The sequence below is a fragment of the Tasmannia lanceolata genome, unplaced genomic scaffold, assembly GCF_043159265.1.
Source record: "Tasmannia lanceolata isolate RefF3 unplaced genomic scaffold, GAP_Taslan_0.1 ptg000018l, whole genome shotgun sequence".
NCBI lineage: Eukaryota > Viridiplantae > Streptophyta > Magnoliopsida > Canellales > Winteraceae > Tasmannia > Tasmannia lanceolata.
In genome coordinates this window covers 11,344,383-11,366,289 of record NW_027518695.1, presented here as the reverse complement: position 1 = coordinate 11,366,289, position 21,907 = coordinate 11,344,383, and the positions used below count along the sequence as shown (strand labels likewise).

The window sequence follows — 21,907 nt, the reverse complement described above, 5'->3', positions numbered from 1 at the left end:
GAAAAGAAGGGCGAGAAGTAAAAACTGAGTAAAAAATGACGGCCGGTCCGCTTCTTCTCTTGTCCCTTTGCTACAATTTTGAAGAAATCCTGTATTCTAAAATCCGCGTATCCAAATGGCCCCTAAGTGTTTAAGATGAAATCCGTGATCTATAGTCTCCTAATTTCTTTGGTTAGACATGTCAATAAAATTTAGTCTCTATGAACTTGGACATGGTGGGGCTTGAGAGAGAGAGAGAGAGAGAGAGAGAGAGAGAGAGAGAGAGAGGGAGAGAGAGAGAGAGAGAGAGTTCTCTTGGGTCTTTTACTCCCTCTTTTCCATCCTTGTCAGCGACTGATTAGGAGCCCAAAACTGCCCTAGAAACTCTAATCTCTATTTTCGATTGACGAAGGAGAAGAAACAGAGGAAGATAGAAGCTTCCATTGCTTTGTTTGACCATTATTTTTCCTTTATTTCTACAGTTTCGACCATCCCTATCTCTCTCCATTTGTTTGATTGACCCCACAAAACTCGTTATAAAGAGGGTAATCGGACGAGGAACCTTTGGTACTGTTCATAGAGGCGTTTATGATGGCCTAGATGTAGCTGGTGGGAATAGATTTTCCCTTCTTTCACTCTTTTTTTACTTCTGTTCCTTTGATTTTTTTTATTGCTAAGTTAGGGTTTTTCGTTTCCCCCCTTTCTTTTGTTTCTTTTGGTATTTTGATTTCCTTTTCTTGGTTTTGTGGTGCCCATTTAGGTTTTCTTGAATACCTATTTATTTCTTTCTGTTTTCTAATCGATACCCATCTAGGGTTTTTCCTCTTCAACTTCTATAGTATTATCTGTGGAGATACTCAGCTTTGGTTTGGTTTGGTTTTAAAAAAAAAAGGATTTGTTTTTTGTTGGTTGATCCAGTTAAAAATCTTCAAATATTGGCATAAGGAGTTTGTTACTGAGTTGAGCTTTTATTTGATCTGGGTTATTAAATGAGGACTATATTGTTTTACTGTGTTCTTCTCCTTGGTCATTTTACCCGTTTTCTAATTTTGGAGCTAGGGTTATTTTAATTCATCAGCAATGTTGGTTACTTTGGCTGAAATTAGTGAGTTGTTTACTTTTTATATGGGTTTGCTTGTTAGGGTTTTTAGTACTTGGTACTATTTGCTCATTGTTCTTTTTGTGTGAGTTGCTTGTATTTAGAGTTTTGACCTTTTTTCACAGTATATTTTAACTTTTCAAGTTCTTTGCTATGTTATTACTACTTGCTGGTAGGAATTAACTATTAAGTATTAACTCTTTGAGTGTTTATCAACTATCGGTATTTCAGATGATATCTTTGTGTGTTAATCATCTTGATTTATCATGTATTTATACTTTTTATTATTATAGAGGCCTTTATATCTCCTTGCGTTAATCTGCCTTATTTATTTACCTTTTTTTTTTGTAGAAATTGTGCAAGAAACATCAATCTAATCCTAGAGTTGTTGAAGATATAAGGTTATTCATGATGTCGTCTTATTTTTATCCAGTTTTTGTGATTTGATTTTTATTTGTGATGGGTTTCTGATGCTATTTATGAATTCAGTTGCATCATTCCAATATTAGTTGAATTATTCACCTTTGTGGCATCGTCGAATCAACACCGGCGACGGTGGTGTTTTTTACCTTTTAGACTTCAATTCACTTCTTAGAGCCCTAAGCTTCTTTATTTCCTTATTGATTTTTTACTTGTTTTGGTGATTTCAATTCACTTCTTAATTTCTAAATAAGTTAAAAAGTTCTTCTGCAAATGTGATGTGTATGCATTCTTGTTTTACTCTGTAAAGAAGGTTCTGTATCAATGTATTGTAAAGCAGGTTCTCTATGTATTGTAAAGCTGGGTATGTATCTAAATATGTATTGTACCCATGCTTTGGGATTATTAAATAAATTTAATTAAAAAAAAAGAAATTTAACGGCGGTCATGACCGCTGGTGTAAGGGAAACAAGCAAACGGCTATAGTTAATAGCAGCGGTTATGACCGCTGGTATAAGGACGCTTTCCGATGAAGGAAATTAACATATAGCAGCGGTTGTGACCGCCAGTATATCATGCAACATACACCAGCGGTTATGTCCGCTAGTACAAGGACGCTTTCCGATGAAGAAAAGTAACATATAGAAGCGGTAGTGACCGTTGGTATATATATTCCATATAGTAGCGGTCATTTTAGTAGCTGTTATGACCGCGGGTAATATATACATCGACGAAACATATAGCTGTGGACATTAGACCGCGGGTAAATCTAACACCAGCGGTTTATGGATGTTTTACCAACGGTCATGACCGCCGGTATATATCCTTTTTGTTGTAGTGTAATTAGGTAGGTAGGCTTAGTAGGTAACTAGATTAGATTTGAAATATCTCTTTCCTTTCTCGTGTTAATCTGTGCTAAGATAGAGTAAAACAAGGAAGGGGCATACCTAAAACAACTTAGGTAGAAACAGTGAGGAAAGACTTGATGGCTAGGAACATAATAGAGAACATGACCTTGGATAGGAGACAATAGAAGAAAATGATCAATGTAGACGAACCCAAATAGCGTTAGGATTAGACTTAGTTAATTTGAGCCGGGTAGACTCTTTCACTTTCTTCATGGAAATTTTCTAAAGAATTCATTAGCTGACCCCAACTAGTCTGGGACAAAGGCTTAGTTGAGTTGAGTTGAGTTTTCTTGTGTTAATCTCTTTCCAAGTTTATCCGTTAAGCTCTTTATAAAGTATCCAAAATTAATAAAAATTCCAGATTTTGTCACCGATCCCCATCATTTGGAGGGTGCAATTTTGATTGTTCGTGACTTTTTCCAAATATAACATGGGTAAACCAAGTCATTTCATGTGAGTGGTTTAACTATGGCAATATATGGACCGATATATTATACAGGGAAATCATACATTCACCCCCTTTTCTTAATTGGGCCACCCACTTATAGTGTAAGAGGGTAGTCATAAAAAAACTAGAGGGGTCGCACCCACTCCAAATCATAGCAAAGGAGCGGATCTCTTCTCACTACTGCCATCCCACATGCCACGACGCTTGGCTCAGGTCGGGGTCAGAGGAACTTTCCTCACAGGACCCTTGCTAATAGTTTAATAGCAAGGGTCAATTACTTCTGAAAATAAAAAGTAAGCATGTAATTGATATTTCCACACCCCACAATCTTTGGTATTATACGGGTTCTAAGGAAAGTTCCTCAGACACCGACCTGAGCCAAGTATTGTTCGTCCACATGGCACTTGTTTCTCCTGGTTTCCCTTATAAAGTAATCACGGTATTTTTAATTTATCGTGGCCTCTCTTCTTTTTCAAAATTTTCTCTACCACAAGAGACACTATAAAATAGAAAACAATGAGAAGCGATAAGGACACAATTGCGTTGAAAGATAAACAACTGAAAGAAGAGATTTTCAATTTCCCGCTAACTTCGATATATAGCAAAAATTTAGCGAAAATGTATTCCAACAAATGGACTTACATTACAAGCAATTGCATTCCAAGAAATGACTTACACGCAACCACCGATGGGAGTACTAATCACACCCCCTTATTTTGATATTGCCAGCCCTCATTTTATATTAAACTTGAGAAATAGATCGCTGTCAACAGATAGATGATCGTAGAGTTATATATAAAATAAAGAAAGAAACTATAGCTGGCGCCCTCAACTAATGGTCTTCTAGCTTCTACTGGTACAACCGGCCATAAGTCACCTGCTACGGTATATATCTCCTAAGTCCTAATATCAAAACAAAGGAGTGCGAAAATCTAATTTTCGTGAAGAAGATAAGAATTTGATGAGAGGGTGTCTGTATCAAAATGAGGGGTTGGGAAAATAATCCACGAAAAATTCTCCGCCAAACTTTGAAAATTAGGCCACATATAGAAAGTACCGCTGCCGTCATCATTTGTTTTTTTTTTTTACTGTCGGAAAACGACATTCTTCGAGATTTTGGCTTTCCGCTGTTTGAATCCGAAACGCGTTACACGGATCAAGAAAGGGCGCGTGTACGGTATAGATCGGTCTAAAACGTGTTGACGAATAGATTAAAGAGTCGTTCCTCACGTGTGGCGTTCAAATAAAAAAAATTTGTGTTGGTTTTCCTTCACAGGAAGTCGGTGTTCTTAAATAAGAAGAACGAACGAACGAACGAGAGAAAAAACTGTATCCAATTCATTTCCATCCACCCATAAGAATTAGTTTCCCAAACAGAAAATCCAATTCGGGAAAATCACAACTGTTTTCAATCCTACGTCCAAAAATCGAGGAGAAATTTGAGGAGATTTCGAAATTCCGTCCCTGAAGAAGCTCCGAGTACCAGATCTAGAGCGAGAGAGAGAGAGCGAGAGGTAGATTCGATCTCCGATGCCGGAGATCGAACCAGATTCCGGCAATGCTATGTCGGCGAAAGAGGTTTTGTTCGGAAAATACGAGATCGGAAAACTTCTCGGATGCGGAGCCTTTGCGAAGGTTTATCACGCGAGGAACATTGAGACCGGACAGTCTGTAGCGATCAAATCCATAAGTAAAAAGAAGATCATGAGAGGAGGATTAGTGGCGCATGTTAAGCGCGAGATTTCTATCATGCGCAGGTTGCGTCATCCGCATATCGTGAAGCTCTTCGAGGTTTTAGCCACAAGATCCAAGATTTTCTTCGTTATGGAGTACATCAAAGGCGGAGAGCTGTTCGCCAAGGTCGCTAAAGGCAGATTCAGCGAAGATCTCAGCCGTCGATACTTCCAGCGGCTAATCTCCGCCGTTGGATTCTGCCACTCTCGAGGCGTATTTCACCGCGATCTCAAGCCGGAAAATCTCCTCCTGGACGAGAACGGAGATCTCAAGGTATCGGATTTCGGTCTCAGTGCCGTTTCGGAACAGATCCAAAACGACGGACTGTTCCACACGCTTTGCGGCACACCTGCCTACGTGGCACCGGAAATCCTCGCGAAGAAAGGCTATGACGGAGCTAAGATCGATATCTGGTCTTGTGGAGTGATTCTTTTTGTTTTAAATGCTGGATATTTGCCGTTTAACGATCCGAATCTGATGGTTATGTATCGGAAAATCTATAAAGGAGAGTTTCGGTGTCCGAGATGGACATCGCCCGATATGCGTCGGATGTTATCGCGCCTTCTCGATACGAATCCCGATACGAGAATCACAGTCGATGAGATCATTCAAGATCCGTGGTTTAGAAAAGGATTCAAAGAGGTGAAATTTCACGAAGAAGATTTCGGTTACAAATCGGATCTGGAGGGGGAAGAAGATCGGGATCTCAACGCATTCGATATAATATCGTTTTCTTCCGGTTTTGACCTCTCCGGTTTATTTACCGGTTCGAGTAAACCGGTGCCGGACGGTGAGCGGTTCGTATCGGGCAAACCGGCCGATAAGATAATTGAGAAATTGGAAGAAGTGGGAAAAAGGGAGGGATTGGAGGTGAGGAAGAAGAAGGGTTGGAGAATTGAGTTGCAAGGGCAAAATGGTGATTTTTCTGTTGTGGTGGAGGTTTACCGGCTAACGGAGGGTTTGGTGGTGGTGAGGGTGAAGAAAACCGGCGGGGATGTTGAAACGTACGATGAGATTTGGAAGAAGAAGCTCCGACTGGCCTTGATCGAACCGGAAGCACCGGTCGCCAGTAATGGATGACCGGTTTTTCTGTTTTCATTTTCTTTTTCTACTGTTTGAAGCCGATTGTGTGTCATATACGAACTGGTTCCGGCACGGGTGTCAGATTTCGGCATTTGACTGGTTGGTGGTGTGTGAATGAATGCGTATGGAATAACGGAGTACGGTGAACAGGCTACGGACGGTTTACCGGTTGATTTTTATTTACCGGTATTTTCTTTCCTTTTATTTATTTTTGTACCGCTAAGTATGTATTGATGTATGTATGTATGTATGTATATACTCTATATGGGAAGGAAGAGCAGCTTTGCTCTTGTGATTTCTCAAGCAGATTGTTCCCAATTTGATAATGAACTTTCCATTTGTTGAAATGCCAAGAATACCCCTATTATATTTTAAAAAATATATAAGCACCGGCATTTTGATGCCATGAGACTACCAGAATATTCTAGAACATTCAAAATGTCTCTTACATCTTCAGAGCTTTCTTAAGACCCCCCGCTTGTGCTTATAAAAATCATTAATGCACCTGATAGTTTAGCAATCCAGCTGTAGTAGGCTGATGTGCTGATTTTATTCTAATCATTAATTATAAGGTGAGTAATGCCAATATCATTGCCATTATGAGGGATGAATGATGATTAGTGTAAATGATGGGACCGGACAGAGAGATCACATCAGGGATGGGTCCCTTCCATTATAAAGGAGACAACTTCGATCCACTTGTAAAATTAGTAATAGCACCCCTTGTTGATGCAGAGGCGTGGAGAGTTAGAGCAGAGGGGAAATTTCGTTTACCAGACTTACTTACCCAATGGCTTCTTAAAACTCCTAAAATTTCTCAGAGTATTTGACTACTACCTAAAAGAAAAAACTGAGGCCTTTATCGGCCAACCCATCAAGACTAAAAAACTTTTTATAAAAAAACAGGACTCAACCAAAAAAAAAAAAAAATTTTTTTAGACTTGAGAACTGGTGAAGTTACCAGAGGGCAAGAGTGTGATCAAGTACAAGTGGGTTTAGAGGGGAAAAAAAAGAAGGAAGGTGCTCAAAAAATGGTGGAGAAATGTACAAAACATTCCCGGGGGCAGAGTATTATGCAGACAAGGAAGGAGTAGACAACAATGAAGTATTTTCACCTGTGGTGAAGTACACTTCGATCATGATAGTATTTGATATGACAGATTATTTACCTTGAACTTGGGCGACTTATGAAAATAACTTTCTTGCATGGGAATTTAGAAGAAAAAATCTACATGAATCAATCACAACGTTTCAAGATAAACGGAAAAGAAGTCTATATATGCAAGTTAAAAGGTCTTTATATGACTAAAAGTTGTCTCTTAGATAAGGGTGTCAGAAGTCTATATATGCAAGTTAAAAGGTCTTTATATGGCTAAAAGTTGTCTCTTAGATAAGGGTGTCAGAAGTCTATATATGCAAGTTAAAAGGTCTTTATATGGCTAAAAGTTGTCTCTTAGATAAGGGTGTCAATTTTGGCTCGGGCTCGGAAGCTCGCTCGAGCTCGGCTCGTTAAGAATTTAATATATTTAAATATATATATTATATATTAATATATACATTAAAAGGGTTGTCCATGGAGTGAAAAGAGGGGGCAAAATATGTCACTTCATTTTTGGAACCCCATTTGTTACTAGGACCACCCCCCATAGCGTAAAAAAAGTAGTCAAATTACACTAGTAGGGCTGTCCAGGGAAGATGAGGGGTGTGAACATAATATAACCCGAGCTCGGTAAGGCTCGCGAGCCTGACCGAGCCGAGCCCGAGCCCGTGCCCGAGCCGAGCCTCACTTGTGAGCTTAACGAGCCGAGCCGAGCCGAGCCTGGTCAAGCTCGGCTCGGCTCGGCTCGTTTACACCCCTACTCTTAGATGATGGTACACGAGGTTTGATACCTTCATGATTAGCCAGAGCTACTAGTTTTGATGAGCGGCATGGTAATTTTAGAGATGGTGCATTTAGGCTACTGATATTTGTGCTACCATGTTTTAATGATTTCACAAACTCAGCTTGTTATCAAAACATCGTAGTGTCAACATCAGTACTGTGTATTTAATAGGTAGAGGCCTTAATGTCATATTTGCAAATAAGTTTAACTTTAGAATAACTTTATTTTTAAGTAGGGACTGATTTTGGTGGCATCCAACGGGGCCCTTGAATATTTGTTACATGTGACATGCCGATCCCGAAAGTCTTCTGAGTGTCCAATCTAATTAATTTGAGTGCAATTTGTGAGAAAGCAAATCGATTAGATTAGATTAGACATCCACCATGCCTTAAATCATGCCAAGCATATCAACATCACTATATCATAGTCAAGCACTCAAACTCAATATTCAGAGAGGGATAAACTTAGCTTCAACGCCAGAAACTAAATCCCTTCAAACCAATTCATAGCATCGAAGTTCCAACCTGTCCTGCACGGCAAAGCCATTTTCAAAGCATTATTGTTGGACACTTCATACTGGATAGATGGGGCCCGGAAAGTCCTCTTGTGCATTTAATGCCCGTTCGAGAACCCATTATTTACACTCATTTTTCATGTCTTCCACCTCAAAATGGAATAAACCGATGGGCCCACCTTGACTGATCTAGCCCGTCCACTTAGTGGGGCCCAGATGTTGTGAGGTGTTTTCTGAAATCATTGGATGAGTTATTCTTGGATTTGGCTTCCTTTTGTAGACATCCCACTTTCGTCCTAACAATGGCTTCACTAAGTGTGCAACTTGGGTGGCGCTCAACCCGAACTTGACGGGTTTAACCCGATTAAGGCTCGGGTTGGTTTGGCATTTCCTTGGGTTGGGTTGGGTTGGGTTAGAGTTTGGAAAAGCAAATCCGATTTAATTTCAGGTTGGGTTAGGGTTGAGCCTTGCAGGGCAACAGTTGGGTTAAGGTTGAGGCCTCCGCAACTCAACCCAACCCGACCTCCGTCCTCTAATTTTATCTTGACTTTCTTTGGGTTATGTTTTTTCTTGTATTTTTCTATTTGGCCCTAGGTGAACCCGAAACTAACCAGACTCAACCTGATCCGATTTCGGGTTAGATGGGTTGTTGGGTTAGGGTTGAGACATTTAGAGGCTGGTTGGGTTGGGGTTGGGAGATTTAGAGGCTGGTTGGGTTGGGGTTGATTGTCCTCAACCCGAGGCTAGGGTTGGGTTGGGTTAGGGTTGAGGGAATGTTATCTCAGGTTGGCCTCAATCCGATCCCAACCTGACCTGAGTTACACCAATCAAAAAAAAAAAAGTTTCATCCAGATGTTTGAACAATTTTCTTTACACAGTAGCTGAAACTATTTTAGAATACTTTATCTTTCAAATGGCTTTCTAAAATCATTTTCAAAATTATTTTTATTCAAAAGACAGCAGAAGTTCAAGATTAGACCTTTATAAATAGGGATTTGCTAGGAGATTTCAGGGAAATGCACTTCGCTGCTGACTATTGCACGAGAGAGCAGTCACTTCAGATGAATTCAATGAATAAGACAAAATCTGCAAAAATCAACAGCGAATGCCTTTATGCAAAATTCCCTAGCAAATCCCTTACTACTTGGCTTTAATTCCATATCGGATAATAATTCTATGAATCTAGACCCTATATAAAAGGATTGATTCAAACAAGCAAAAAAGGACCTTTAAAGAACCTTGATGAGTGAAAATTTAAGAAATTTTTTCTAAAATTATGAATTCTCGAAATTACTACAGAACAACAGAACTTTTAGAGTTGTTGGCACTTTAGAAGAAGGAAGAATTAAAGGGAATTTATATCAGAGTAAAGGTGCATCTCCCTTCAACAACACCATCCTTCCACCTTCACTGTGACATAAATTCCCTTTAATTCTTACTTCATTTGTTGCATCTCCCTGCATACAACGCACATGATTTTGGGTTAAGTGTCATGACAACACTAAAAGACAAGAAATAAAAAAATAACAAAGAAGAAGAAGAAGAAGATGGAGATTCTTATATTGAATCTTCCCTCCAAATTTCCAAATTTAAGTAGAGCTAGAGCAAACCAAACTTGATAACTGAAAAAGCTTACCTCTAACTAATGAATCAGATAACATTGGTTAGGACAATATTATCAACACATGTTTAAGCGTTGCCCAAATTGGGAAGCGTCTTGTTTATTTAATAGTCTATATCAAAAAGGCATGTATCGTATAAGTGGTTTACGCATCAAATTGTGGTCTTTATATATGCTTCTAAACTATTGATAGTTAAGGATGAGTTGCTTCGTAAAAAGATGTGCGTATAAAATTCAATCGAGTAATCGACAAAACTACTACCAGGCCAAGTGCCCTATATCAGAGTATCTGAAAATGATTATTTTAATATTGAAACTTTTTTATGTTAAGTTAATTTAATACTTGATTAAAGAAGAAAAAGTAGTGAAGATATGCCACACTTGATCAATGATGAAGAAACAAAAAATTTATTATATGGAGGAAAGAACTAACTAGGGGTGGACATGGTTCCGGTTCAAACCGGGGACCGAACCGAACCTGTACATTTGGTTCGGTTCGGTTCCAGCTAGATATGGCTCGATTCCGGTTCGGAAAGTTTCGAACCGGTGGAAATTCGGTTCGGTTCTGGGTTTGGGATCCCAGAACCGAGAACCGACCCTACTTACTTACTTAGGCATTTGATAAAATCACTCCTCTCCCATTTAATTCACCCCTCTTTAACGTGTTCCTTTGCCTTTGAAATTTTAATGGATATTTGTTGACACAAGAGTTCAAGATATATACATGCGATAACACCATTTTAGATAAGGACACAGAGAGGGGGTTGTCGATAAAACCAACAATAGAGACAGCAAAGAGAGGCAATAGCCTCTCACATTATCTATCGAAGGGAAAGAGTGAATATATCTGTTGTACTTGTCCTCATCGAATTGTACAAAATGTTTAAAGTAGTGGTGTGTGGTAGTAATTAAGGAGGACCCCGCCAAGCATAATAAACAAAAAACTGAGTACCTAACAGGTACAACACGGCATTTGAAACCATACAAACATGATTGGTCTCTATCTTATTAAGTCCTTAGTCCAATCAAGTACACTGGAGGAGATGTGAGCCCCCATGTGTTTGTCGACTTAGTGAGTGAAATTTTAGAGATAATAATGGTCACATAACATGTGGAGACCACATCGCACCCATCATGTGGCTGCTAAGTTCACATTCGGGAATAATTCTGCTGGGCAACTTGGTAAAAATCCTGGAAATGATTGACAAGTCTATCTACTATGTGTGTGTTTTTCTATTGACAAAGAGTACGTATTTACTATACATATACTTATTTTTTTATTACCATGCCGTGTTTGGATTTTTAGCCAATCAAAAAATTCCAAACAAATAAAACCCTAAAACTAACTAAATTTTGGATCCTTGTGAAACAAGGACCGTTGATTTAATCATCGTCCGATCTCTTCTTATCAGCAGATGATAGCTAGGCCTCTGAAAAATATGATCTAGCGATCACCCGAGCTTTCTCGTCAATCCAAATTATTCGATGCTTAATCCGATGGTCTTTAGTTGTCTGATCATGATGTTGATGTGGTCCGCCTTTGATCTATGATATCCAATTAATCTGATGCATGGATCAACAACTTCTTCAATGTTTGGTTGGAATTCATGAGTGAATCAAAGTCGGTTCATGCAACAAGATATGTTGAAGAGATTTAAGGAGAGAGGAAAAATTCTCTTGCCTGCAACTCTTTTCCTTGAAGATATTACAGTAGAATTTCTTCCTCCACAAAAATCTCAGACCTAATTTCAAATTGAAAATGAGAAAAACTCAACTGAAAAGAGTATGCTTTTGCTTATTGTAGGCATACAACGCATATCAAAGGGCATCATCGTGCCCATACCATCTTCAAGATTTCTCCCCTGGCCGGTCGATAGAATCAATAACTCTGACGCCATGTAAGAGAATGATTTCATTAATCTCTATTTAATTACATTAGTCATAAACTTATAATTCATAACAAGTGCATATATAAAACACTTGATGTATAAACCTGACTAATCTAAACAAGTCTAATCTATTCTAACTACCGTACCTCTCCTTTAACTCTCATGTAATACTTGATTATCCAGCAGACATATCTCATCATATCTTATCTAATCATTCTAACAACATCTATAGGAGACAGTAGCGATAAATTCTAATGATAATTAGTTGGGTCCCACATTGGATATGAATGTGTAATCGAGACCATTGATCTTGTGACTTTATGAGGGGATCCATATCATCCTAGTCCATGACAAACGTTCATCGATAAGATAAAGGTCTGCACAAATCCAGGGTTTAGCTTTACATGGAGACCCCTAAAGAGGAAGTTTTTGATCGATAAGGGATCAAGATTCTTTGATCATCTTGAGCTCATCTGAAGTGGGCCATACATGTCATTCTGGTTGGATCAACAGACTCGATCACATCCACATGCTACATTTGGGCCCGATGCATGCCGTTCCTAACAGCCAACCTCTTTTCAGCATTTTAAATTATTACAACATTTTTGCTTTGTTCAACAACAATCTATTCTGTTCTATGGATTTTCAGTAGGGGTGCAACTCGGGTCGGGATGAAGCCAACCTGAAACTCTAAGCCATCAAACCGAACCCAACCTGACTCTCAACCTGATGAAGGCTAACCCAATGTCTCAATCCAACCCGAACCCGACCTGATTTCCCAATTCCAGTGGGGTGACCCGGTTATGGTGATTTCTTTTGCCTATAGGTTTTTATGTTCTAAAAAAACAAAATAGAAAATGGTAATGTTAAAAAAATATCTGGGTTTTGTTGCAGGTCGGGTCAACCCGATACCTCAATTGGAACCCGACCCCGACCCAGGTTCAACTTCCTCAACCCGAACCCAAACCCCACCCTACTCAAACAAAACACAACCCTTGACTTTTCTGGGTTGAACCGCACACGAGTTTTTATGGTCGTCTCATTCTTTGGGAATAGGCTCGTTTTTGCTTGGCTTAGTTGGATTTTTTTTGTTTTATTTTGAGATTGTTGCACTTTGTGGAAATGAAAATCATAGGTCAGGGTTGACAGTTCTCGCTAGGGGTGTCAATGGACACAAACTGTCCGATGGATAGTCTGAATCCAAACCTTAATAGACAGGATCTAGGTACATTAGAAGGATCCATGGACATATTTTGGATCCTCTTCCTAAGATCCGAAAAATTTCGGATTGTGATCAAGACATGGCAAAAAAATCCGATTGATAGTCACGATCCGAAGTCCTTTTACTAAACTACCCTCAAAATATTTCTTATATTAAGTCTTATAGGAGGGGTATTTTCATAAAAATTAACTAAATTTTGCTTAGCTTAGAGTTTCCACTTCCCCCCTTTTCGAGGCACCTTTTTCGCTTCCTTTCCTCAATCGGTTTTCCTTCCTGTAAACTTGCCACTCACCATCAACAAGAATTAGTTACTTGAAAGTTTATCGTCACCCACCGTTGAACATTGGAGTTCTTTTAATAAATAATAAAATCTACTCTTCATCAAAATCATGGGTTGTTATTAGGTTTCATAGAATTTTCTATAGGATTCATTTCATAGAAAAGTGGCAAAGTTTACAGCCGGCTGCCAACCTGATGCCTACCCTCGTCCTTCATCCTGGCTTGGGACGGGTTGTGAAAAACATAGGCGGAGTTATTGGATATAGTGACTAATTCTTTTCTGAATTGAGGAAGTTTAAGAGTTCATATCAAAGACACTCTGATGGATGGTCCAATTTGAAATGGATCTTGACCGGGACACAAGAAGTAGGATCCGAAGAAGACTCCGAATCTGATCCGACCTATAAGGGATTTGAATGGATCGTGACTAAGACATAGGTGGATCCGATCCAAAATGGATCCGTTGACACCCCTAGTTCTCGCATTTATCTTAGGATAGCTTGTGGAAGAATTTTGATATTAGTTTTCAATAATCTTTTCTTCATTTCCGTTGGAATTAGGGATATTGTTGGAATTTGGTTTTCTTGTTGGAATTAGGGTTTCTTGAGGCTATATTGTTCTTGAGATTAGGGTTTATTCAGAGTGGGAAAATGTGGAATGGGAAGATGTGGTTGGATAATGGGTGAATGTGCGGTCAGGATTGGTTGGAGAATGGCAATTGGATAGGTGGGACCTTGTTGGGAATTCGAAGTTTTTTTTATTTTTTTTTTCTGATGACGTAGGATGTCCCCACCCCCTTTCGGGAGTAGACATACGGATACACGCAACGACCCACTCACCACATGTATTAGGTAAGTCGGGGGCGGGATTCGAACACTCGTCAACAGGGAGCAAACCCGTGACTTTATGCCGAAGAGCCATTGCCTCGGTGGGTGGGAATTCGAAATATTGGGGTAAGAATGGAGGTGTATGTTCTAGAGCTCGAAAACAGGGCCCTGAATAATTTTAACAGGCTGAATGGTAGTAGATTTAGATACTTCGACATCTTTTCTATCATTCTTAAAAGCTTTTAATGGAGCTACATTTTTTGGAAGGGGTGCTCCTACTTCTGCAACCTGTGCTACAAAAGTGAACAACTCTTCTTGCTCTGGACATCATGTCCAAATTTCTGTTAATTGGAGAGAGTTGCATTCCTCTGAACACGTAACAAGGAAGTTATCTTCAAGTGGAGATGATAAGGCTACCCTCCAGTTAGAACGACATGTAAGTTCTGATCCAATAAAATCCAGAACTATTCTGATTGAATGTCTAAATTTTGGTTAAATGCACGAAGGATTGTCCGAGTCAGTAAACATGCCCAGTCTTTATGGCATACAATAGTTTAGTTTTTGTTAACTATATTGAGGCATGACTTTGCTTTACAATTAATGGCCATTTTCAAAGCAGTATCAAATTCACATCCATGTCCAACGGTTCAGAAAAAATCATGGCAGCAATTGGTTACTCGTTCTTCTGCTGCTCCTTCATCCTCTGATGCAAATTCCATTTGCTGACCAAATCAACATCTTCAAGCAGAAGGTCGAAGCCCACAGATACCTGACCAAACATCACCAACTTATCAGTTCAACAACCAAATCAATTTTGGTTTATCCTTACCTTTCAGTGTCTCCCCCTTATGTACTGGTTCAGTAACTGCTAAGTCACTGGTGAATCTGTATTTTTGCTCTTGTTGAAGAACCCTCATATGATTTTATATCCAAAGATTCATAAATTTATGAAGACCCTTGTTCTTTTCCTGATCCAGTATCCTTGCTTGGGTCAGTTTCGGAGTCAGTATCCTTCCTAGCACTTGCTCTCCTCAAAAAAATTGTGCTCGTAATGGGCAGAATGATGGGACATTTAATCCTCTTGGTCCTGGCTCAAATGATAATCATCGGTGGCCACAGAAATGGCAATCCGTTCGAACTGTCTCCAGCCAATTGTTGGTCCAATTGAGTTCTCTATTCTGAATTTTTTGGTGCCTGTTTCTCTTTTGCTTGAGTATGGGCTGGCGTGAAGGTCTGTTTTTTAATGTGTCTTTTGTGATCGCATGATTGATTGCTATTATTTTCTTCCCTTTACAATTAGGGTTGTCTTGGAAAGTCGGACAATTGCCTTCTTATGTTCAGATTAATTGGTTTTGGGCTGCTTCTACTCACGTGGATATATTGTGATTATTTCTCAATAATTAAGCAATTGTTGTGAAAGTTACTGCAGTATGACCAGCATGAGAAAGAAGCCTTTTTTTATCATTCCAACTGGTGAATTTTTTGTCATCTGATACCACTTTTGATGTAGAGCACGACCGGAAGCCAAATTAGCTTAGGTGAGAAGCTCTGGTACCAAACTTGATGTAGAGCACTATTAGAAGCCAACTTAGAACAATATGCTATGATACATATTCTGATGTAGAGCTAGAGTAGAGAACTGAACTGGATTATCTGCTAGATCATATCACCATTGAACCAAATAATCTTCAATTCTCAATTTCAGTTAAATCCATGCAGAACTGAATATGGTTCCAGGTCAAAAATACAATGATATATCATATATTTGAGCTATTCTAGATTGGTTCTGCACAAGAGTTTCTTTTCTGATTTCAGCTCCAATTAATTCAAAGGAGACTTAACTGAATGAGGTAAATGGCAACCCTTGATTCGGTTCATAACTGAACTGAAGTAGAAGGGAAGTGTAAATCGCTGTTCAATTTTGAACTAACCTACCATTCAAAAAAAGAAAAAAAAAAGAACTAATCTACAAAAATTTAATTGAACCGAACTGCTCATGAAACTCACAAGATTTTTCAATCTGCTGCACGTGCCATACGAACTAGACTGTAGTTCAGTTCAGACACAATCCTATACCTAACACCGTGGGCGTGGCTTGACTTTTCTTCAATAATGCTGAACTGATCTTCTAGTTCAAACCAGAACTGGAGTTTTCTTTTCTTACTGTTGCTCACAGTGTACTCCCAAACAAATTAGCTGAATTAACTAGAAGTTTAACTTCAGCTGCAAACTGCCTTGATTGATACACTACTGAGCTGAATGTAATTCACTTTTGGATTGAATTTTCCCCACTGCTCACAGTTTGATCTAAATCAGAAATGAACCTTTGCGTGTGGCTCACGATTTTCATTCCAAACATCAATAAAGGTCTGATTCAAATAGATCTGAAACTACTAGGTGTGGCCCAGCTAACATTTGCAGGAAATTGAGAAGAAACTACGGGCTTTGTGAACAAAATTGAAGAGCTGCAAGTATTTAGTTTAGTAATGAACAGAAGTCGTTTAAACTTCAGTCCTCAGTTCCAGTCAAAGTTGTAAGTGATAATTAGTTCAGAATCGATCTAAACTAGCTCTTGATTCAGGAGACTTCTAGGTTTTATTAAAGGCAAATTCTTGACAAGAAACAGTCAAGTTCTGCACAATTCAACTTATCTTGAAGCTGATGCAGATCATATCCGAAACAGTTCTCAGGTTCAGCTAGAACTGAACTCCGCTGAAACAGATGCTCACGATTTCTACCTTATGCAACATTAGTTGATTTGGAATTGTTAAGAACTGAATTGAATTAGTCTAGAATAATAGATCTCGATTTTGTAAATATTCACATGCTAAAGAAATTCGGTGAGAAGTAATGGTTTACTACTAAGAACGATCAAAACTGTAGTCCATTCAGGTCTGGTTTAAGTTGAAAAAATGATGTGACTTATAGCGCAGTATATGATAATCGACCAAAATTGTTGCAGAAACAATTATTCTTCTGTATATTGTTGAGTCTTAGACTATCAGAAGTTAGGTTGGACATCTGGATGGGAGACCAAACTGAATTACTTCACTCAAAGATCTTGATATGTCAAAGTATACGATTGTCAAAGGTGATCTGTTCTCGGTTAGAAGTTTAAACAGAAAGTTGCAATTCGGACTAGCAGAGCCGGAACTTCAAAAAATCAAAACCTTCACTGGTATTGATAAAGATTCGTTTAAGAGCTAGGATAAAACATCAATCTCGGGGATTCTCATACAAATAGAAACTCAATTTCCTTCAGCATGCAAAGAAAAAGAATCCAAATGACAGTCACATGCAGAAACAGAATTCTGCTTGTGATCGGATTCAAAAATCTCATATCTGACCCAAATCAACTCATATAAACTGAAGTAGATGGAACTGATAAGCATGGAAGGCTATTTCAGTAATGAATTATAAAGGTGAGTTTAGAAAATTATAGAACTGAAATTCAAGAAGGAAGAATGATTGCATTCTAAATGAAAAGATAAAAAATCTTACCATTCAAAAATAAATAAAAAATAAAAAAGATGGAAAACAAGATAAATATGAGAATTGAAGATCTCTTACTCAAACATTCTTTCAGTTCCTCATCTATGGAGGGAACTCTCCACTCCTAGAGCTCTCAAGCTCACCAAACTCTCCCAAAATTTTAACTTTTCTCAAATCCAGAACTACTTTCAAATTACAGCATGAGGTCCTATTTATAGTTCTCTTAGTAGCTGCCGGCTAAGAGCTAGTTGTCATGCCAGCTAGCATACAGGTAATTGACTGGTGAGGTGGCACAAAAGGCTAGCTCAATTACAGCTCTTGTAATGATGGTGACATGCATCTTGATGTACTGGTTATTATCTTGTAGAAAATTGAGAGATCTCTAATCTCTCGAAATAACTCTGTTTAGCAAACGACGAGAAGAGATGCATAAAACTCAATCACAGTACGCTACCAAAACTATGATCAACATAGTTTGGTAGCGTACCTACATCCACAGGAGAAGAGTTATACTATTTCGGTTCAATTGTATAACTCTCCTTTTCTCTCGGCTAAAAAAACTCACAAAACCTTACAACTTGTTACTCGAATCCATCATGCACATTAGTCTGCCAGAGGGATCAATCATTGCCAGAAAGACATCTGCACAACATATCTCGGAGATAATGCTGATTGAATCTCGAAGACAATATTGCCAGAATTGCCTGCACGTTAGGAGGCTCCAACTATCTTCAAGAAATGGCACTGCAACATGCATCTAAACCATAAAGGAGTGTGATGTGCAAAAATTAAGCACGGGCGTCCTTTATGTAAATAAAGGAGTGTGATTACTGAAGAAATGGAATGAGGCAGATGCTGGGACAACTCATATGAGAGAGCATGCATTTGAAAATTGATCCCAGAAGTACCCTTAATAAAAATAACAATTTGCTAGGGTTAGAAATTAGGTGTGTACGCTAAGAAATAAAATGTGAACAAGGGTGAGCTTAGATTATGTCAAGAGAGGAGGAGAAAAGTGTAGATATCATTTACCCTTCAACAATAGCTCAAAGGGCCAAGACCATTCAAGCGGTCAAGCAATTCAAATCTTCCAATGTGACTTTCATAATATTTCTAAGTCTACAGAGTATAGACGACTGCTAAAAACATAACAAAGGCATTGGAGTCTTGCAAGAACTCTTGCAAGAACATTCAAATTTACAAATCCATTTTAACTTTGTAGGAGCATTTTGCTCCAACAAAAAAGAAAACAGGTGAGAACAAGACAACTATTCCGTGACTAACATGGCACATGCTATCTTCACAAACGCTACTCAGGCTAACATGCACCGAGCGATGACTTGACTCCACACAGGGACAGATAAACCCTGCTCCTAATTACAGTCCTCCCAATTCTAAACCCCGGCATAACCATCAACCCAACCTTCAACTTCCCTTCACCCTCCTCCACAACATCCTTCCCCACATTCTCCATGTAAACCTCAGAAAATCCGCTCCCTTTCCGCACCAAAAACATCTCTGCCTTCGGATTCATCGATGCTGCCATGGCCAGCAAGACCCACACCCACCTAGACATTTTCACAAACGCCTGGTAAAATGGCGTCCTTGGATGCCCACTGCTCAATACAAAGGCTCTCTGATCCAAATTCCCAAAGAATGATTGCTCCATCGAAGAATGCACGACTGAGAGATACTTTGATCTGCAGAATCTCCCAAAATTTGAATCTGGGTTTTCAATTAAAGCATCAAACGGATCTTTAATCTTTGTAATAAGGTTATCCTCATCGCCAATTTTATCCAATCGAGGAGTAGAGCCACCAAACATTCTCCGGGAGAGATAGGCCTCAAAGGCATACTTCTTGTCAGCCCTTCTCGCATACACAACAGAATCTTCAATGGATGATGCAGCCAGGTCTAGATTCCAACCTGAAGCTTTCATCAAGGCAATCAATGGCTTAGCAAAGTCATGGATAGATTTCGATGCTGCTTCAAACACGTCCGAGAATCGTTTCGGAGTCAGATCAAACAGAATGCTCTCTTCATCTGAAAGTCTATGTTTGATATTCTCCTCAAATTCAGCATTCTTTCTATCCAGTTCCTCAATTTCTCGCGTCAATCTAAGAATCTCTGAGTCTCTAACTTGAACATGGGTTCGTAATTTCTCTAACAGGATCTCATATTCTTGAATCTCAGCAAACAGAGAAGAATGACTTAATGGTGGTTTGGCATTCCGTTCTCTGTAGAAGTGCTTGATTTCAGAAAGGGCTTTCAGTTGGGAGATGACTAGCATATCAGCAGATTGAACTTTTTCAGAGTCGTAAGGAATGTGAGCTTCTTGGAGCTGAATGTAAGCGGATTTAAGGGAAGAAACGGAGGCAAAAATTTTCGAAATTGCTGCTACAGTTACAACATCTTGGTGGGTTTTTGTTAGGGTTTCTTCAATGGGTTGGGGATGAATTTTCTGATCATCATTCTCATAGCTGGTTGCTTCAGTGGCATCACTCCCATCTTCAATCGATGGAATATCATCGATGTTTCCACCGGAGAAAACTCCGATCGATGTCAGTCTACAAACCTTAGCAAATCGGTGCACAATGTCGGAGATGTTTGATGAAGGTTTAGTAATTTTTGATGCAGAATCCATGGCTGTAAAATATTTCAAAAATATGTGGTATGGAAATGTCACAGAGATTGCTCTAATACAAGTGAAATCTGGATTTTGGGCCTACAAGAAACATAAAACCCGGATTTCACAATGCAATGGAAAGCTGGATTTCTGAAAAGATAGCCTGGATTTCGAAGGAAAAACCCATGAGATCAGTCAAAGAGAACAGAGCAGTTTGATTGTGGTAAAAAACCCTTCTAAGAAAGATAAAAGAATAAGTGAGAAGTATAGTTTTCAACTTCAAAACCATTCTGCATAGAAATGTATAAAAACCATGATCACCTGAATAATGTAGAAAGACTAAAGATAGTCTGATCGATGCAGAGAACCCAGATCAGCTGAAAAGTCATGAGGCATCTAGACAAAAAAAAGGGCCACAAGAAGGTCACGCATTTCTGCTCGAGGTCAGTGAGAATATCAGCATTTCTGAAGGCTAATAAGAGCTTCTTGGTTTTTTATCTTCTCTCTCTAAATCCGATCTTTTCTCAAGAATCGCCGAAAATGGGTTTGGTTTAATAATCGGCAAATAAAGTGTGGAATAAGGCGATCCTGCTGGGGAAGAATCGGGTCAGTGAGAAAAGGCTTTATTTATTGAGAAATCTAATCTTTCTCTGTACCTCATGCCGCAGAGTTTGAATTTGAGGAGGTTGGTATCCCCCCCTCTTTTATTTTATGGTGGATAACACCAAGATCGAGGCTCCTCTGTTGCAGATGAGACATCGGACGGCCAACATTAAACCCATTGTATATTTAAGATTAACGCTCCCCCTCTATAGTAAATGACAGGCCCTTGACTCGATAATCGTACCTCGACGAATATCCTAATGTCTTATGGACTTTCAAACTAGACCGTTGCCACTCATTTGATTTTTTTGTTTTGTTTTTGAAGGCCGTTGATCAGACAGATTGATGGCTGTGATTTCCATGGGGTAAATAATTGATTCTTGCATGCCCAAGTGAAACCAACTAAGATTGAAAAAATCACACAAGCACTTTCAAAGAGGAGATCCGTTTTCAAAATTTAAAAAGGTTGTTCACAATAATATTTTTTCACACTTAAATTTGAAAAGTTGATTAAATTATTGACAACAGGGATTTATTGTACTAGAATAAAGACCTTAATAGTTAATACTCATCTAATCGCCTCTCTCTCTCTCTCTCTCTCTCTCTCTCTCTCTCTCTCTCTCTCTCATCATTTTCCCCTTCCATATTCTTCCTCCTCTTCCCTCTTCTCCATACTTTTCTTCTTATGCCACCACCCCCCTTTTTCTTCTTTCTCTACTCTTCTTCTCCACTACTTTTCCCCCTTTCTCTTTCTCTTTCTTCTCTTTGGAAAATCCTCTTCCTCCTATGAAGAGAAGAGGAAGATGAGAAAGTGTAAGAGAGAAATTGTTTTACTGCATACTAGGGGTGCATTTTGGGTTGGCTCAACCTGAACCCAAAGATTTTGGCATTTCCTCAGTTGGGTTGAGAAAAGCCAACCTGATTTAATTTCAAGTTGGCTTAGGGTTGAGGCCTTGGCAACCTGACCCAACTCAAACCCAACCTCTAATTTTATCTTCATTTTCTTTAGGTTATGTTTTTTTCTTGTATTTTTTGTTTTTTTTTGGCCCTAGGTCAACCCAAACCCAACCCGACCCGATTTCGGGTTAGATGGTTCAATTAGGGTTGAGAGATTTACAGGTGGGTTGCGTCGGTCTAGGGTTGAGGGAATGCTATCTCCAGTTGGGCTAGGGTTGTCCTCAATCTGATCCAACCTGACCCAAGTTGCACCCCTACTGCACACACAGATGGGAAGTTCTCCATTCCCTAGCCTCTTTTTAATCATTTTCTATTTACGTGTC

General features: G+C 39.1%; 2 protein-coding genes and 2 long non-coding RNA genes across 4 annotated transcripts; 2 read left to right on the top strand and 2 right to left on the bottom strand.

The window, feature by feature from the left end:
• The first annotated feature begins 305 nt into the window (after positions 1-305).
• LOC143849739 (uncharacterized) lies at positions 306-1,583 on the top strand. The gene is made up of 2 exons (XR_013235792.1): positions 306-588; positions 1,430-1,583. It is a non-coding gene; the product is annotated as an uncharacterized LOC143849739 (long non-coding RNA).
• Positions 1,584-4,101: 2,518 nt separating this feature from the next.
• LOC143849738 (CBL-interacting serine/threonine-protein kinase 14-like) lies at positions 4,102-6,018 on the top strand. Its single transcript, XM_077358911.1, has one exon. The coding sequence runs from the start codon at positions 4,385-4,387 to the stop codon at positions 5,666-5,668; it is 1,284 nt and encodes a 427-aa protein (XP_077215026.1). The 5' UTR covers positions 4,102-4,384; the 3' UTR covers positions 5,669-6,018.
• An 8,329-nt stretch (positions 6,019-14,347) lies between these two features.
• On the bottom strand, positions 14,348-17,570 carry LOC143851335 (uncharacterized). The gene is made up of 2 exons (XR_013236292.1): positions 17,477-17,570; positions 14,348-14,675 (listed from the first exon to the last, which is right to left on the bottom strand). It is a non-coding gene; the product is annotated as an uncharacterized LOC143851335 (long non-coding RNA).
• A 914-nt stretch (positions 17,571-18,484) lies between these two features.
• Positions 18,485-20,781, bottom strand: LOC143850906 (protein GRAVITROPIC IN THE LIGHT 1-like). Its single transcript, XM_077360193.1, has 2 exons — positions 20,346-20,781; positions 18,485-20,123 (listed from the first exon to the last, which is right to left on the bottom strand). The coding sequence occupies exon 2, from the start codon at positions 20,040-20,042 to the stop codon at positions 18,717-18,719; it is 1,326 nt and encodes a 441-aa protein (XP_077216308.1). The 5' UTR covers positions 20,043-20,123; positions 20,346-20,781; the 3' UTR covers positions 18,485-18,716.
• Positions 20,782-21,907: the final 1,126 nt, after the last annotated feature.